Source organism: Phaethon aethereus, assembly GCF_964289735.1.
Source record: "Phaethon aethereus genome assembly, chromosome: 19".
In the NCBI taxonomy this organism is placed as follows: Eukaryota; Metazoa; Chordata; class Aves; order Phaethontiformes; family Phaethontidae; genus Phaethon; species Phaethon aethereus.
Genome location: NC_138595.1, coordinates 12336475 through 12354833, shown reverse-complemented (window position 1 = coordinate 12354833; position 18359 = coordinate 12336475). Strand labels below are relative to the sequence as shown.

Here is an 18359-nt window from a genome sequence, read left to right as displayed (position 1 = left end):
GCCTTGTTCCTGGCAGACAAGAAAACCACTCGTCACCGTAACAGGCAAGAGCTCCTGCTCCTCAACCTCAGAGAAAGAACAAAAAATACAAACAAACAAACAAGGTTTAGTCACATCCACATACATCACATTTTAAAATTAAGGAGATGCTGTCACAGGCCGGGAGGAGCATGCAGCGGCAGAGCCCGCGGGACGTAGCTGCCTTTCCCCGGCACAGCTAGCTCCTGTGGGCAGAGCCGGGGCATGGGCCGGCTCCTCACCAGGCTGTAATGGCACAGCTAAACACTATCAACAGCGCTGCGGGGTCTGGCAACCTCACTGAACCAAGCTTGAAGGAATTCAAAGGCAATTTAGCTTAAATATAAAAATAAATTTTTATTTTGCTAAAAAATGTTTAAATATTTGTTTGTTTTTTTTGTTTTTTGTTTTTTTTTTTTTTAATTTAGACTTCAGCAGACACACACACTCACACGGCTTGGAGAGTAAAAAACCTGGCAGCAAAGCACTCCTGGAAGTGGTGGGGAGCCTGTGGGTGGGGTGCCCATCCCTCGCCCGGGCAGGGTGGGGGGCAGCTCTGGGGTGACCCCTGGCTCCAGCAGTCTCTTCCCATAGGAGTGTCCAGGCAGGGGAAGGGCCCTGCTCCTGGCTGGATGGGAACAGGGGAGGCAGCACCGTAGCTCCTAGGAGCTGGTAAAACCCAAAAGGATGGGGATGAGCTAAAAATAAAAAACAATTTGGATTTGGCGAGGAGATGGGGAACCCATCTGCCCTGGACTCCTTCCATTAGTGGCTCCAGAGCACCCCAAGGTGGGGAAGGGGCAGCAGGAGAGAGGGGAGGGGAGAGACTGCCAGGGCTGGAGCACCCACGCCTGCGGGTCCAGGCCCTGTCCTCCTCTCCCCGGCTGCCTTTCGGTCACGACAACAAAGGGACAACTCCCCCAGCACGAGCAGCCACGCAGTGATGCTACTGTCAACACCCAATTAGCCAGGGCGCATCCCCCGCAAAGGGGCAGGCGCCCCCCAAAAAAAGAAACTCCAAACAGCAAATCCGGCATAACCAACATGCCGCCACACACACGGTTCAGTTCTTCCTCCAAACTCGATTCAATGAGCGCATCAAAAGGGGAGCACGAATAAAGCAAAACAGAAGGGGCTTTACACGAGCAGGGTGGGGAGCAGCAAGAGCTGGGGGAGGCTGCTCAGCAGCTGGGAGAGGGGTGGAGGGACCCCCATCCTCACCCCGCGCCTCCAGCCAAGGGCCCTGGCTATGGCGCATCCTCGGCTGGAGGTCTGATGGCAGATTAAGTCACAGCAAGGGGGTCATCACCCAGCTGCAGAAGCCGAGCTGGTGACCCGTGGCACCGAGACGCCCACACCAGGCTGGCACTAACCCCCAGTTCGTGTTCTGCAGGGACAGCAACAAAGCAGGGCCCTCCAGAGGGAGCGTGTTCACCAGGCCATGGCATGAAACAGATTTTGGGAAAAGATTCTGGGGAAAGATTTTGGGACCTGGTGAAGACGGCAACCCTCAGCAGCCTGGAACCATGGCCGGCAGGAATGCAGCACATCTCCAGCCAGGCTCCGAGCGGGGACATGCAGCTCGGCCGGCTGCCGTGCCGCGGGGCAGGGAGCTGATGGTCAGGGGGCTGGGGAGGAGGACACAGGAACAGCTCGAAGAAGCAAATGGGTAAAGATTTACATGTTATGAAAGATGGCAAATTAAAGTGAGGGAGGAAACGCTGCAGATATGTACAGAGGTTCATCCAGCCTTGGCTGTGGAACTGTTCAAGTAAGAAGAGTTTGGTTTATCCCATCCCATCCCATCCGGTCACTGCCACCCAGCACAGTTCTCCGGCTGGCATCAGAGACGGGTGCCTGGCCCCATCACCACTGGTCCCGCCACAGGGGCCACTCCAGACCAGACCCACGCGTGCGCACGGGCTTCTCGCGCAGGCCGGCGGTGGGGCCCAGCAGCACCAGAGGTTACTTTTTGCGGGTGTGCTGTCTCCGCGCTTGCAGCCGCTGGCGAGCGCCCGTCTTGGATCCTGCCCCGATGGAGAAGGCGGGGGTGGACGAACCTGGAGGCAGAAAGGTCGCTCAGGTCTCTGCAGCCTCACTGGCAGCTGGTGCGGGGGGCAGCATAATCCCCATACCGGGGGAAATGGAAGGTTTTGTATCCCCCGGAGCCCAGCAGGTACCACTCGAGCTGGCTCCCAGAGCACAGCCTAGCCCTTCCACCATCCCCAGCCCAAGGGGACACGACCCATCAGCTCCCCACAGCCGAAGCACCAGCTCCTTCCTTACCGAAGGAAGCGCCAACTCCTCCGAAGCCCGAGGCAGGAGTGCTGGGTGTCCCAAAGGAAAGGCTACTGCTTCCACTCCCCACTGCACCCGGGACGGGTGTGCTTTGCCCGAAGGTGGGCGCAGGAGTTCCTGGAAAACAACACACCAGTATGAGCCAGGGTCGGCAAAGGAGGAAGAGCCTGGCCTTTGGCAGCTGGTGGCACCCGCAGGAGGCTTCAGCTCCTGATGGGAGATCTGTGGGCCACAGTCCTCGGGGACCAGCTTCTTCAGAAGCCCTTTTAATGCAGAAGTTGCACGCTCATGGTAATCCGTGGACTCTCCTGCCAGCAGGGCAGCACAGAAGGATTTGTAGGCCAGGGAGGAACAAAGGCCTCTGTCTTTCTAGATCAAGTAGTTGCTCAGCATGTGGGTTTCAGTTTTGTGGGAGGTAAGGCAGCCCAGAGAGGGTGCAAAGTAGTAGGGAAAACCTCAGAGAGCGAGTGGGAAGCGATTGCAATTGCTGGCTGGCAGTGTTTCTACCTGCCAAGAAGCTCCAGATTGCTTTTAAGCCCTGGCAAGACCTTGGCTTCTGTAGGGCACCTGGCTGGGCTCTGCACTCACACGGAGCCAGGGAGCTGGTGCATTCAAAGGGGCCAAGGAGCAGAATTTAAGGATTCTCCTCCACCACAGAGGGCTGGGGACCCAGACAACTTGTGATGGAAGCGCCTTGTCCCTGCACGGCACAAGGACCAGCCCCTCTAGGGCTGCCGAGCCCGAGGAGCTCAGCAAGGTCGGGCAGGAAAGCTGCTGCCTAAACCTTGCCCTGCCCTTCACCCCCCGCGAAGGCCCATCCACCCCAGCTCACCTCCAAACACGGGCTTGTTGTTGGGTGTGCTGGGCACAGTGAAGGCAAAGGGCGTGCTCTGATTCTGTGCACCCAATGCACTCTGCGTCAGGGAAGAGCCGAATGGCGTTGCTGCTGGGGCTGCCCCACTCTGCCCAGCCCCAAAGCTGAATGCCACGCTGGGAGAGCCACTGCTCAGGGCAGGAGTGCCAATTCCAAAGCCACTGGCAGAGGGGCCTGGCTGGGTGGTCGCCCCAAAGGAGAAAGGAGAAGGAGTGGTGCCAAAGATGGCGGTGCCGGTGCTGCTGCTTGTGGTCTGGGTGGTGGAACCAAAGCTGGCAGTGGTGGAGGTGGCTGTCCCAAAAGCGAAGACCGAAGTGGTGGTCCCAAATGCTGCCTGGGTGCTGCTGGTGCCAAAGGAGCCCTGGGCACTGGTTGTGCCAAAGGCTGGCTGAGCACCACTGCCAAATGCCGGCTGAGCAGTGGACTGGGCTGTGGGTGCTCCAAAACTGAATGGAGGGCCAAAGCTGACGGGGCCAGCAGCAGGCTTGCTGGCAGGCAGCTGGGTCTCTGCAGCACTCGTGCTGAAGGTGGGCTGGCTCGCTGCACTGGGATACGGCGGTGGTGGCTTCGTGCCTGTGCTGAAGGAACTGCCAAAAGCTGAAACGGAGGAGCCAAATGTCAGTGTCGTTTGACCTGTGGTGGCTGGGGTAGAAGAGGTCAGCGTGGTGCCCCCAAATATGCTAAAGCCCACAGTGGTGGTAGAAGCCGTCGAGTTTGAAGGTGCTTGGCCAAAGGGAGGGCCTCCTGGGACACTGGTAGTGGCAGTGACCGTGGCTGAAGGTGGCTTTCCGAACTGGAACACGGGCCCTGGGGTGGCAAAGCTGGTTTCTGTGCTGGGAACGGAGCTGGCTGGGCCCCCAAACAGGAAGGGCTGCGACGTGCTGGTGGATGTGGCAGTGGTGATGGTCAAGTTGGTGGTGGGGTTGGTGGAAGTGGGCGGGTTGAGTCCAAAGCTGAAGACGGGTTTAATGGTGGCATCTGTGGAGGAACTCTGAGTGGTGGCAGTTGTAGCTGCGGTGGTGAAGATAACATTAGGGAGACCTGTGAATCCTGCCAGGGTAGTCGTGGAGGCTGCCGGCAGATCTGTGGCCAAGGCTGGCTGTGACATTGGCTTGAAGGCGAAAGGAGAGGCCTTCGCTGGAGATGAAGCTGTGGTGATGCTGCCGAAGATAGGCTTGAACATGGTGGTGGTGGAGGATGTCGAGGAAGGGCCTGAGCTTGCAGACACGGTGACCACGGCAGAGACAACAGCCGTACAGGGTGCTGTGCTCTCACTTTTCAGCAAAGCACCAAAGATGGGTTTGAAGACAGGGGTCGTGGTGGGCACAGCAGCGGTCGTGCCGGGCACAGCAGCGGTTGTGCTGGGCACAGCAGCAGCCGCAGTCATTGCCGGCTGGCTGGCAGGAGGGGTGTTCAGCATCCCGAAAAGGATGCTTGGCTTCGGGAAGGAGGAAGGCTTGCTGGGGGTCTGGCCCAGCTCCGTGAACGCAGGAGGTGCCAGGCTGCTGGGGGCCTGCACCCCCAAGGCAGGGGCGGCAGTAGGGGCAGCCGTGCTCACAGGCACAGGTTTGGTATCAGCAGAGGTGGCAGGCAGAGAACTCAACTCCAGCGATACAGCAGGAGTGGGCAGCTGTGCAGCTGATGAAGGCGGCTGGGATGCTACTGCAGCTCCAGTTGAGTCTGGATAAGGGGGAGAGAGCTTATTTAGGGACAGAGGGTCACCTACAGACACTTTCTGCCAGGCACCCACCCCACTGCTGCAAAGGCTCCCAGAACAGCCTGTACCAGACAGACCCAGCCCTCCACGCTTACTGCAGCTGCCAACAGGACCACAAGCTCAAGCCCCCCCAAGACCTGCCTGCCAGCTCCGCTGCCAGCAGAGCATTTGAGCAGAGAGTTTTGCTACCTGCCTCCCACAAAGGCCATGCAGAGCTCCACACAGCACCTGCCTTGCTCTGTCAAAGTCCTGCTCTGATGACCTTACTCTTCCTCACCTGCTGGCACGGGCACAGCCTGGCCACCCTGCATCTTCTTCAAGCTGTCCAGCAGCGCATTGGTGCTGGCTGCGGCAGGAGCTGTCGAGGCAGACGCAGGCCCCGGGGAGGTCATGGCAAATGCCAGCGGCCTGGACACAGATGTAGTCTCTGCAGTGGTGCTGGGGACGGCATCTACTGAGAAGCAGCAAGAAATCAGGACCCACAACTCGCTGTAGGGGACTACCCCTTAGCAGAGCTTCCCCAGCAGGTAGGGAAACTGCATGAACGTCCCACAGCTCCAGCCCTGGGGAACTTCACCCACCACCCTGGGGACTCTGGGGCACAAGCTCTCCTGAGTCTGAAGCACCAAGAGCATCCCCAGACCTGAGGACCAAGCAGGACTGACCAAGGAGCTTCCCCAGCCTGCGCTAGGCAGACACTCCACTGCCCTGCCAGCCCTAGCCCTGGGTTCCTACTCCTTGCTGTCCTCTCCACATTCCCAGTCTGCCCTTACCAGCCTTATCCTCCAAGGCTTTGTTGAACCACTGCAACGCTGCCTTCTTCTCCGCGTCCAGGTCCTCCGATGTGATGGAGTAGCCCAGCTGAGGTGGCGGGGGCTGCCAAGAGAGAGCAGCGGCTTAGCTCCTTCTCAGGGAAGCTGGCAGAGCTTCTCTGAACATGTGGTGAAGGCTGGCCGTCGCAAGACCCGTGAAGCAGGTGGTTCTGCCACAGCACGCTACCGCGGAGCTCCGATCCCCATTCATTTTGGCCCCCGCCTTGGCGCTGAGGGCACGGCAGGCCTTCCCCAGGCCATTACCTGGTCCGGCAGCAGGCAGCACAATCACGCACAGCCCACCAGACACTGGGGCTGGGGATAGCGTCACTTCCCACTCGGCCAAGGACGGGGCCTCCTTCCTGAGGGCAGGCAGGTCAGTCTCCCCCCAGCCCTGCAGAAATTGCAGTGAGCACATTCTATCGCCAGAGGAGGGCAAAAGGGGCTGCGAGACAGCGACGTACCAGCGCTAGCTGGTCCCCGCGACGAGACGACAGTAACTGGATCTTCCGCTTGCGCTTCCCACTGCTCCCGGACATGGACCGTGGGCTCAGGGAATTCTGCTTCTTCCGCACGGGTGTCTCCACCACTACAGAAGGAGACAAGTCAGGACCTGCTCTGGGCAGAGGAGGCATTTGGCTTGTACCAACGGGGTTGTCCCTTCTGACTCCTCTCTGGATGACCCATCGCAGAGGCCAGAGCTAGGGGCACGGCTTTAAGCCGAGGACAAGGCTGTGATGCCCTGGAAGAGCAGCTGGCCACAACACATCCCAGGGCAGTTTGTTACAAGAGCCTGCTGGGGCTCTGCAGGGCAGTGGCCCCTCCCCACCTCCACGGATGATCCTTGCACACTGCCTGCCCAAACCACAAACCATGCAACCTGTGTGAGACACATCTAGTGCTGTTCCACAGGACCTTGTCTGCAATGGGCACAAAGGATTTCCTCTCCATTTTAGCGGAAGAAGCATTGGAATAAGCTCAGCCTGGAATCTGATCAGGGTGCTACTTGTACCACAGCAGATCTTGCCCCAAGGCTGACACCTGAACCTGTGCTGGCTTGGGGGCTGGTGTTCCCCCTTGCAAGCCAGCTCCCAAGCATAGGCTAGCACTCTCACACTGTCAGCACCCCTGGCTTATCACCTGGAAATGCCTTTAGGGCAGTCGCTGAGGCCAGCAAAAGTGCCACTCATTGCCTTGGGACCAGCTTCCTAATTTCGAGGTGACATCTCAAGCCAATCCCACCTGCAGACCTCAGCTACCTCCTGTCCTGCTCCTCGCTCGCACCGGTGGCCCATCCAACACGGGCACAGAGCTGGGGCCCACCTACGCTCACCTTTCTCTGTCTGCAGCTCCTTGTCCGATTTCACTGGAGTGGAAGTGTTGGAGCGATGCAACTCCTCTTCCCTGTGCAAGTGGGAGAGAGCCAGTTAGGATCAACTCCAGGCTTGGCCCCGTCCCCAGGGGCAAGACTGAACACGCTGAGGACTCCCACCAGCATCCCTGGTGTGTTTCGTTGTCTCCACCAATCAACAGACCTCAGGACAACTGCCTTGCCCTCACCGCATCAGCCCGAAAGAGGCTCCAGGTAGAGTAGCTGCTCCCCTCCCTAGGACCCCAGGTCGCTCAGGCCACCGAGCCTGTGCACTCTCCACAGGGCAAGTCAGCCTCAGGGCAGCAGCCAGGGGTCCCGGACAGGAGCCGTTGCCACTCACAGGTCCCTGGCTTGGACCCACTCCATCGCCAGGGCGGGCAGTTGTGTCCATTTTACTTCTGACGTAACATCAGTTCCTTCTCTAAGCCAGGAGAGAGGAGAACGAGGGCCTGTGCTCTGAGGCAAATGCTAAAAATACAACCCTACTGCAGCTCCCATGAACTGATTTTGAGGAGACGGCAAAAATCAGGGCCTGTCTCTGCCCAATGTTTCAGCAACCAGCAACCCGAGCCACAACAATGCCAAAAGGCAACATCGCTTCCGCAGCAATCTGAGCCCTTAAATCTCTAATCTGGCTGGGGAGGATGGCAGGGATGGCGCTGCCACTGCGACCACAGTGTAACAAGGAGGCAGGGACATCAATGGACACAACAAGAGGTTTGCCAAACCAGTGGGTGACCCAGCAGCCATGTCTCAGAAAGGGGCCTGGACTGTCCCAGCTCTGGTGGAGAGCAGGACTCGGGCACCAGGATGGCTCAGAAGGCAACTGGTTCTCTTCCCAGCTGGCATCGATGAGCAGGCACTCGCCGGGCTAGTTACCTGGCTTTCTTGAGAGGCCACTCTGGTGTCTGGGAGCGGGAGGACGCTGGGCTGGACAGTGGAGATATGCTCACGCCACTTCTCTTCCACAGCTGGAATGCAGAGCGTGACCAGCAGTAACTTAGTACAGGGGCCCACAAGGGAACACAGCCTCCCATCCTCCTGCTTGCCCACAGGTTAAATCCCATCTCCCAGGCTAAAAAGCCCAAAGCCTCTCTTGCTTCAACACTGCTTAACTCCTTTCCACATTCCATGGAGCGCAAAGTCTGGCCACCCCAAACTGAATCCACTCTGGCAACAAGCGGCCTCCAGGCTTGTTACAGCCTGGCTGAGAGGATGGGGAGGGACGATGCTGCTGGTCACATGCCGGCTCTTGCTTTCATGTGGCACAGGCAGAGGCTGCCTGGCTGCCTCAGGTGCCCTCACATGCGCAGGGCTGCTCTGGTATGAGCAGGCCACTTCCTCACCAGGAGCTCAGAGCGGATGGATCCCACCTCAAAAGATTTTAGACTCACCCCAGCCAGAGGAAACCTTTCCCTACCAACATATCCTGGAGGAAACCTTTCCCCACACAGACTGCAGTGCTCCATTAGTCATGGCTATATCCTACTGTCACATCTGCAAGCCTGACCCAGGATGTAAACAGTGATTTATTACAGCTCAGCAGCTGCTGAGGAGACTTGTGTCGAAGTGGGAGTGCACAGCTCCAATACTTGCTGACTTCAGCTGAAAAGGTGGCAGTGCAGCAAAGTGATTTTTTTTTTTTTTTTTTTTTTTTTGCTTTCACCTTGATCTATCCACCCTAGCAGACTGGCTAGGGAAGGGAAAAAAAACCCCCTCCTTCTTGCTTCGGTGTGAAACAAGCACTGCAGCAGGACAGCTCATCCTCCCCCAGGAGACTCCCCCAGCAGCGTGCATCGAAGGACAAGGAACATTGCTGCCTGCTGAAGCCGGCTCAGCAGCCTGCCTCACCCATGAGGACATGAAACTGCCCAGCTGAGCTGCACTGGAGACTCTGTGCAGTGCTTGCTGGCAGGCACCCAGCGACACCACTCTCCTCTTATGAGCTCAGAATTTGAGTTACATGGGGCAGTCCCGGAGGAGGGTCAAGCCACTCTGCGCTGGGCTCTGGCACTGCCTTCAGCAGGGTGTTTCCTACCTGTGAGAGGCCCCGGCTGGAGCTGTAGGAGCTGGCAATGGCGTTGCGGATGGAGCTGGGGATCCCACCAGCATACGTATTGTTGAGGGAGCTCATGGAAGAGGTGCGTGACCTCTTGTTTGAGCAGTCATCTGGGCAGTGTGAGACAAGGCCCCTCTTCAGAGACCCAGGCCTAGAAGAGGTTAAAGAAGATTTTATGAGGTCCTCACCACTCTGCACACATGTCCTTTAAATGTGGGGCAGGTGGAAGAAAGCAACCCCGCTCTTTCCACACAGTGCAGGGCTTGGACAGAGGCCTCAGCAGCAGCATAGCCCTTACGGCCACCAGCCTGTGCTCAGGATGACAGACCGAAGGCACGGCCACAACCTCTCCTGCTCTCTCCTGAAGCTGGGCTCTGCATGTGAAAGTCAAGTGCCTTTTCCAAAGCCTGCAGGCCTTTGGACCCCCCTCCCAGCAGTTGCTTTTGGCCTGATGGGCACTTACTTGGGTATGAGAGAGGCAGGGGCACCGTTGGCTACCAGTGGCTCAAACGCCGACTGCCCACTTCCACTGCTATCGTGGCGCCTGCGGGAGAGAGGGCGGAAGACTGTGGTAGTGTGGAGGCGGCTGAGACAGGGGCTGCCCTCCCAGCCTTGGGAGAAGACCCCTTCCAGGCAGGCTCGGCACTGAGAATGCACAAACCTTGCTTTTTTCTTGTCACCCAATACCCAAGGACAGAGTTTTTCCCCATCCACATCTTCCTGTGGATTTTTTCTCCACCTGGTCCCATCATCGCTGACTCTTAGCCTAAGCTGCCTCCTCCCAAGCACCAGCAGCTCCACCAGCTGCCTGCTTGGCAGAGCAGTTTTGATGTAATGAAATCTTTGCTCAAATCTGTTATTCTAAGCCAAAACATTTCAGAGAGTCTAAGCAGCTAATTTCTGGAATGGACCTGAGCTCTGAAAATCAGATCTCCTACCTCTTCCTAGCCAGTGCCCTGGACTGTTTGAGTCCGAAACCAAATCCCCCTTCCCACAACGACTCAGTGAAGATCTGAAGTCTGAAAGTCTTAAAGCAAACCCTGCTGCAAAGCAGAGCTGAAGGTGTACGATCAGCCCTGTCACTTAGCCCAAGCGCTTCCCTTGAGCTCAAGCACGCTGACCCCATCGCACAGGCGATCCAGCGCTCTCCAGCTGATGCAGGCTCCTTTCTGCCCTCAGAGGTCGCAGGATTTTCTGCCTACAAGCATTCTTTGTGCTTGCCAGGCTTTAATGCCTTCAAAATTGGCTTCTGTGGCACAGCTGGGTATTGGCATGCTAAAAAAATAGAATAAAGAAAAACACCCAAGCTGACCCTGTCTGTGCACCCATCCTGTTGTTGCCCTGCACAGCTCTTGTAGGGCTCAGATTCACCAAGCTGAGGTAAAGGTAGAGGGAAATCCAGTGACGGAGGAGAGGCCAGCACTCCCTGCCACAGCAGGAAGGCAGCCAGTGGCTCCCTGCAAACCGCTGCTCTCAGGGCCACCTCACCTGCTGCTAGCAGCCCCAGTGCAGCACGCGTGGCAAAGTGCCTTGGCACTGCCCAAACTGCTCTTCTGTGGTCTCTCAGCTCCTCTGCTCAAGCCCAGGCAGGCAGCCCCAGCACACAAGGGACAGAAGGGCATGAGGCAAATGGCCTCCGTGTACACAAGTGGAAAGGATGAAAAACAGGAGGGGAGAACGGCGAGGCAGTGCTGTGCCCAGGCAGTTAGAAAGGCTCTGGCAGACCCTGGCACCCAGGATTTATACCTTGTCCTTGCCAGAGCACTGGCAAAGGCACTGCACCTTCATTTCTTCAAGCTCAGAGCTGGAAATTGCTGACCTTGACTAACAAAAGCAGAAGACAGCGACTCTTGTTTACCCTTGTGTTTCTACCTCCTTCTGCTAACTACAGAGCACAAAGGAAGCATGCGCATCTTTTAAAGTGCAATGTTTCCACCTGGGGCTGTGAGTCTTGGGGATCCTGTCTCTCCTGGAAGCCTGGGGCTGATTAAAGGATAGAGACGATAAGCCTACAGCAGATACCAGGATTTCCCACGTTTCCCCAGTCTGCAAAGCCCCATGATGACAGAAGCCACTCCCCTGCCAGGGAGCCCTGCCTGGCTTCCTCAAACCACATCCCAGCCTCTCCCAACCCCAGCAACACAGGGGAACACGCTTGACCCACAAGCTTGCCCAGACAAAAACCTAAACCACATCCCTTTGATCTCAAGGACAAAACAAAGTCTCGGAGGACTTTCCGACACAGCCCCGAGGGCCAGGTGATGGGGTGTGCTTCCTCTCTGCGGTTCATTTCCCACACCCCTTTTCCAACCCAGACTCCTGGTCACACCGGGCCTGGCATGCTCTTGGACACATCCCATTTGTCACCATTGAAGCGCTACCCCCATTTACGACCTTCCCAATGCACTGGCGGTGACCTGGACTGCTGGCTTATTACCTTCTCTTGCTCTCCTGATCATTCCCAAACGCCTGGTCGTCCTCCTCCTCTTCCTCCTCCACAGTCCTCTTCCTGCTCTCCTTGATGGCATTCAGCACAGTCTCTTTTGCACATGGGTCCAGGCTGCTGTTGGCCGGGAAGGCCACGGGTGAGATCAGCTGCTCCAGGCTGTGAGGCAAAGCAAGGCATTAGGACAGCTGGGATCCCCAGAGCAAGACGCCCCCACCCAGCACCCCGGCTGCCTCCATGGGATTGGGAAGAGGGCTCTCCCGCAAAGCCTCTCCAGGAGGTTTGGACTGCCCAATCCTCCCCGCACCGCGGCAGCGCTCGGCATGGGGACGGAGCAGGGCTGCTCCGGGCAGCCCAGCCGGCTGAGGGCCAGGGAACTGGCTTCCCGGCCCCGCTCAGGCCCATCAGGGTGAAACGCCTTCGGCGCTGACCACGCGGGAGGCGAGGCCGCAGGGGCCCGGTCCCCGCTCCCGTACTCACACTGGGGAGCGGGCCAGGCCGGCGGCCGGACGGGCGATCCTCACGGTGACGGGGCTGCGGAGCGGAGCGGCCCGGCGAGCCCAGGGCACGCTGCGGGGCGAGCAGCCCTCCCGGCGAGCGGCGGGCAGGCCAGCCGGCACGGCGCCTCGGGCCTGCGGCAGCGGGTAGCGGCGGCGCGGGCCGAGCGGCGGGGCCCTGCGGGGACAGAGGGGTCAGCGCCGCCGGGCGCGGGGCTCCCTCCGCCGCCCTCCCGCCAGCCCGCCCCCGCGCTTACCCCAGGCGGAGTGGCGGGGCCCTCGCGGGCCGGCCCGAGCCGGCGACCGGGCCCCCGTTGGCGGCGGCTTTCCCGGGCGGGCGCGGCGCGGGCGGGCCGGGCCGCATGGCGCACCAGGCCCCCGCCGCGCCCAGCGCCGCCGCGCCCAGCAGCGCGCCCCGCAGCAGCAGGCAGGCCAGGGCCAGGGCTAGGGCCAGCGCCGCCGCCAGCGCCACCGTGCCCCGCCGTCCCCCGCGTCCCGCGCCCGGCCCGGCCCCCGCCATGGCCGCCGAGCCGCGCCGAGCCACCCGCCAGCCGCGGCCGCCCGGCATGCCCTGCGCGGCGGGGGCGGGGCCTCTCTGGGGCGGGGCGGGGCTTGCCCAGGTGGGCGAGGCCAGCCCCTCCGGGCGCGGCCGTACCCCCCGCGCCCAGCCCTCGTTCTCTGCGTGTCCCCGCCACGACCACCCTGTCTCCCTGCGCCGCGCCCCAGCTCTCACCCGTGTGTGACCCCACCCTGTCCCCCGCGTCCTCCCGCTCGACCAGTGTCCCCCATCCGCATCCCCAGTCCGGCCCACGTGCCTGTGTCCCCACCCTGACCCTCGGGTGTCCCCCACCCCGACTGCCGTGTCCTCCTGACCCCAGCCCCCCCGGCCCACCCTGGCCACCGCGTCTCCCCCACACAGATTCCCGCTTCCCCATCCCCACTCCAAAGCCAGTGTCCTCGCTGCCATCCCGACCCCTGTGGCCCCATTCCCATCGGTCCCTGACAGCCCCCCCTACTTCCAGCCTCTGTGTCCCCCCTGTCCCAGCCACTCTGGTCCCCTGCGTGTCCCCACACGCCCCCACCCTGACCCCATACCTGACCGCGTGTGACCCAGCGCTGCAGGCAGCTGCGGGCACAGAGCCCCAGTTCGGCACCTGCCTGCTCCTGCCTGTCCACGGTCGCTGCCAGTGGCCTGCGTGGCCTGCCCGTCCCCAGGCCCCAGCTGCAGGGTGCCACCGCCACTACCAGCCTGCTCTGCGGGGCAGGGCTGGGGATGAGCCACTCCGTGCACTGGCTGTGCCACTGGGTCTCCAGGGGACAGGGGTGTCCCATGTCCTGCAGAGGAGGGGACCCTGGCAGGACGGCATGCACCACGCAGACCGTGGGACCAGACCATGGGTGTGGGGACAGCCTGTCACGGGGCCTTCTGCAGCCCGGGGGGGGCTGGGTGGCCCGGGCAGGGCAGGGGAGGCTGGGTGCTGCCCAGGGAGGGGGGCACCCCAGGAGCGTGATGTCCTGCTGCAGCGTCACGCCTGCCAGAGGACATTCCCCTGAGCATCCCCCCAGTCACAGCCCCCACGGGCCACCCAGCAGCAGGACCCCTGTGCCATGGCCCCGCCAGGGTGAGCTGGGGAGGGCAGGGGAGGCAGGGCGGTCTGCACAGCCCCTCCACTGCGGTGTCACCCCCCAGGAAGTGACCGGGTGGTGGGGAGGGCAAAGCCACCGCTGCTCCTCAGGGCTCAGCAGGGACGAGGTCCTCGTCCCCTCCCAAGGAACAACAGAGGTGATGTGCAGGGTGGCCCTGGGGACAGAACTGGGAGGGGGACATGATCACCAGGACATCACCCAGGTCACCCCGACAGCATCTCCCCAAGTTATTTTTTGGGGGCATTGAGCACACCCGTCAGGGCAGAGCCCAGGACCCCCATGGTGACACAGCCCAGTTGCCAACCACCCCAGAGCCGGCAGGGCTGGGCTGAAGGCTTTATTGAAAAATCGAAAACACACAACGTAGTAATTACTATTATACAATGAAAAAAAAAATCAACCCAACCCGCAGCGGAAGGCCATCCCCGCCATCCCCGTCACCAGCCGCCAGTTCTGGGGACTGCGCCGGGGACATCCTCCCGCCAGCGCCCGGCCAAGATACAAAAAAGGAGGATAAGTGGTTTCGGCCAAGAGCAGTGCCGCCGTCCCCGAGCCCCCACCGCCACTGCGACCCCCTTGCTGCACCCCAGCCCTGACCCGGCCCGGAGGCCTGAGGTAGTTGGGGGTACCCCACACAGGCGAGACTCCCCCCTAAAAGACCGGGGAGGGTTTTGGGGCTCCCTGTGTCCTGCAAGAACGGGATGGTTGGTATTGCATCCGGAGGGGAGCCGGTGTGGGTCGGGGTATGGCCGTGCCAGGGTGTGGGGAGGCAGTGCGTGCCCTGGGGGGGAGCCCCGAGCTCCCCAAAGGGTCCCCGGCAGGCTGGGGGCACGGAGCAGCTGTACTGGCAGCAGGGCTGGCTGGGGGATGCAGGGACATCGGGTCCCTGCATGGTGGACAGTTGCACTCTCCTGTGCGTAGGGCGTGGCAGCCCTGAGGCCATGGTGATGGCCTGGCCAGGCAGGGGGATGCAGGCGGGTCCCACTGCTGCGAGTGCCAGCCAAGGGCTGAGGGACGTCACGGGGAAAGCACATGGTGACAACTCAGCCACTCTGGGTGATGCCACCACTTCCTAAAGGGAGAAAGGCCAAGTCCTGCACCCCCAGCACCTCGAGGGGTCTGGTCTAGCTGTCTCCCCCCGGGAAGTGGCAGCTGCCCGAAGGCAGGGTGCAGGCAGCGATGCTGCCAGGCCGGGAAGGACACCCTGGCCCCGCAAGGGGCACCAGCAGGACCATGCGGGCGTCCGTGGGGGACAGGGACTTTGCTGTGCAGTCTGAGGCCACCGTCCCCGCCACAGCGAGATGAGCTGCGGGGCCCAGAGCTGGCAGACACCCCCCTGCCCTCCAAGCCCCCGGCTGCAAGGCACAAAGGTTTTCTGGACGGTGCCAGCCCCATGGCCACCCCTGCCCATGGCAGTGCCGGCAGTGATCCCCCATGCACCGAAGAGGGTGGCGAGGACACAGGGGTGGCACCAGCCCAGAGCGAGCTGGCACAGGGAGCTGCTCACTCTGGCTTCAGCGTGTTCTGGTTCTGGGGCACCCCACCTGCACCCCAAGCCCTCTGTGCTGCTGCCCTAGAGCCACCCCCCATCCCCAGGAGCTGGTGGCTTGTGTGGTGGCACCACGGTTGCCCAAACCCGCGCCCAGCACCTTGCGGAGGGTTTATTGCTGGCGTGAACACAGTGATCTGTTGGGGCAGGGCAGCCCAGCTCAGGGAGGGTGAAGGGGGCATTTGGGGACCTGGGATGGCAGGGCAGGAGCTCACGGCAGCACCCCTCCTGCTGCCTGCCCCACTCCGTCCTCATTGCCGGCTGCTCGCGGTGCTGCTGCCGGCACCCCGGTCTCACCAGCTGGGTTGTCCCATGGGAACGCTCCCCTCATCCTGTGCGGCCAAAGGCACTCTGTGCCCCCGCTGGAGCAGGGAGCACACCTAGCACCAAGCCCAGCAGCACCCCAAAAGCTGGTTCCTGACCCGGCTGCACCCCCAGGGCCCTTGGCACCACAGCAGGCTCCCTGGGGGGGAGGGATGTTTGCGCCGAGCCAGGGACCGGGTTAAGGCTTGGAGAAGCAGCGAGAGGCGAAAGAAACCTGACTGCTCTCGCTCAGCCAGAGCCGGCTCAAAAGGTTCTGAAAATCTGTGCAAAAACAAAACTAAAGGGTTAAAGACCCCCCCCCGGAAGCCCCCCCCTACCCCCAAGCAGCTCTAATAAATACACGTGCGGTTTGCGGCTGGCGTCAGGCCGGCGAGCCCTCGCTCCCAGCTCCGGGGTCTCTCCAGGCAGCTTTCGGTACTCCGGTGCTGGAGGCGGCTCTTGGCAGGGCGGACGCAGAGGATGTGTGCTTCGGGGTGGCTTCTGCACCGTTTTTTTGTGGATCTTCCCAACAGGCTGCACCGAGCTGGGTCGCAGCCCACCGTGGGGGTGTCCCCTGTGGGCTGCTTCTGCTGCAGGCATTAATCCGCAGCTGGAGAGGGGAAGAGAGGGTAAGGGGGTGTGGAGCAACACGGTACCCCCCAGCATCCCCCCGCCCCATCCCCCTGGGACCCCAGGGCTTCGCAAGGTCGCAGAGCCCCAGCAGCACCCAAGCACCCTGCCCAGGGGTGATGCAAGTCCCACAAGCTCTTGCACAGGTCAGGGGCCCCGTGGCTTTGCCCATCTGTGCTGACTATCCCCAGGCTCTGCTTTTGCCAGCCAAAGTGAAACCCATGCCTGCTTGCTGCCTGGACTGCAGACAGGGCTTCCCCATCCTGCCCCACTCCTTCCCAGTGCAGCTTCCTGGCTGGAGCAGGACTGGGATCTACTCACCATCCTCGTCCCAGCCCTCCGCCACTCCTGCCAGCTCGTAGTGCTTCTTGCGCAGCTCCCCCAGCTTCTGCCGCTCCTTCTGCAGCTGGTTTTCCAGCTCTAGCACCCGCACCTGAAGGACATCATGCACGCCATGGCCACCCTGTGCCCTGGGACAGCACCTGGGTGCTCCAGCGGGCACGGAGCCGGGCTAGGCTAGGCACCCCCCTCTCACACCCGTTATCTCCCGATATCGAGCCCAAAGACCACCGAGGTACATCCCATGAGTGCTCCGATGGCAAGTGGTCCTGAGGAGGGGATCGAGCTCAGGTGGGCACTGCCTGTGCAGGCAGGTGAAAGCAGAGAGACCTGCATGGGCACCCAGGGAAGGGGAATTCCCCAGGGATGTCCTGTGCCAGGTGGGGGTGGGTGCTGTGGGGCAGCCTTGCGGGTACGCAGGAGAAGGGGGAGGTCATGGGCTGTTGCGCCATGATGGGGACAGTGTCGGGGAAGGCTCAAGGACCAACTGCATGCGGCTCCTGGGTAAACCCATCTGTTGCCTTCACACCTTGGGCTTCCCCCACGACTTGGTGCTGCCCAGGGTCAGGCAGCCGGGCAGGGGTGCCCCCCCCACCCCTCTCACTGCCTGGGCAGCCTCTCCTTAGCCTAAGCGAGGCACCAGAGGGTGTGTTTCCCAAAAACATGGGGGAATGTCCTACCTGCGAGTCCATCTCCTGACGCTTGATCTGGGTGAGTGTCATGCTGGAGAAGTCCATGCTGTCTGTGGAGGAAGACGCCGCCAGCCCCCCTCGAGCTCTGCTCCCCAGCTCAGACCCCCTGGCAGCTCCCACGCCGCTGGCAGGTTTTGCCACCACAGGATACGCAGGCAGCGAGGGGCAGCCGCAGGCAGAGACCACTGTGGCACAGCCAACTGAAGACGGCGAGCGTGAAGAGCACAGGCTTTGGGGCAGGTCTATGCTCCTGCACCCCTGCACTTACCTTTCTCCTCCACCTGAGACTTCCCAGCCTTGGTGGAGGCCACCACGCCAGCCGTGGCCTGGTTGACGCCCCGGGAGGCTTGCTGGAGCTTGCAAAGGTTGGCGCTGTCTTTATCTGCCTTCACCTGCCGGGGCAGTGAGGAGGGGTGCGCTTACACCCCGCCGGGCGAGCAGAAGACCAGCCCCACAGTTTGGGGTGTCCACGTGGTGCCCCAGGGTCACACCAAACCACGGTCAGGGGAGCAGCCTCGCTGCTGCCTGCTTGGGGATGGAGCACCTCCCAGAGCCGAGTGCAGGCAGGGAGGCAGGGGAGCTGCTGGGCGATGCAGGCAGGGCTGCGGGAGCCACCTGCGGCGCCGGGCTCCTACCTTGGAGGCTGCCACCAGCTGGGCGGTGCTGGCCGCGATCTCCCGGGAACAGACCATCAGTTCCTCGAACGTCCCCTTGCCTTGCACCACCAGGTCGGCAGCGTCGCTGCAGGAGGGCAGGGCTGGAGCATCCTCCCGCTGCTCCCGTCCCCTCCCTGTGGGGACGGCAGGACCCCGCTGCCCCATCCCTGCTCTGGTGACGGTGGCACTTACACCATGACGGTGGCACCCCAGCCCACGGCCTTGGAGGCGGAGATGAGACCCTCGGTCCAGCGGGAATTCTTGGCGTAAAACTCCTTGGGGGACGCCGCGCCCTGCCGCGGGAAAGGCACGGTCACGCACTGGGGACAGCGGGTGGCGGGGCCCGGGATCCCTAAGCCCCTGCTCTCAGGGGAAGGGAGCAAGTCAGGGCTTCATTTAGGATGGGTGTGGGAGCTGGGGAGAAACTGAACCTGGGGGGTCACGGGGTCC

The 18359-nt window shown here is 61.5% G+C and overlaps 2 protein-coding genes across 2 annotated transcripts in view; both read right to left on the bottom strand.

Annotated features, from left to right (window-relative positions):
* Window positions 1-1983: 1983 nt before the first annotated feature.
* On the bottom strand, window positions 1984-12661 carry LOC309411881 (nuclear envelope pore membrane protein POM 121-like; the record flags this gene model as incomplete). Its single annotated transcript, XM_082008637.1, has 13 exons — window positions 1984-2078; window positions 2305-2433; window positions 3149-4870; window positions 5185-5358; window positions 5681-5783; window positions 6184-6308; window positions 7053-7123; window positions 7971-8062; window positions 9130-9301; window positions 9614-9694; window positions 11588-11755; window positions 12077-12271; window positions 12351-12661. The coding sequence occupies 13 exons, from the start codon at window positions 12659-12661 to the stop codon at window positions 1984-1986; spliced, it is 3438 nt and encodes a 1145-aa protein (XP_081864763.1).
* Window positions 12662-16535: 3874 nt separating this feature from the next.
* HIP1 (huntingtin interacting protein 1) overlaps window positions 16536-18359 on the bottom strand; it is a gene marked incomplete at its 3' end in the record, with an annotated part of 50791 nt that continues 48967 nt past the window's right edge. Inside the window, exons 26-30 of the mRNA XM_082008497.1 lie at window positions 18102-18202; window positions 17889-17994; window positions 17522-17645; window positions 17242-17303; window positions 16536-16655 (exon numbers count right to left, since the gene is read on the bottom strand). Coding sequence (XP_081864623.1) covers window positions 16536-16655; window positions 17242-17303; window positions 17522-17645; window positions 17889-17994; window positions 18102-18202 — 513 coding nt within the window. The remainder of the gene's footprint in view (window positions 16656-17241; window positions 17304-17521; window positions 17646-17888; window positions 17995-18101; window positions 18203-18359) is intronic.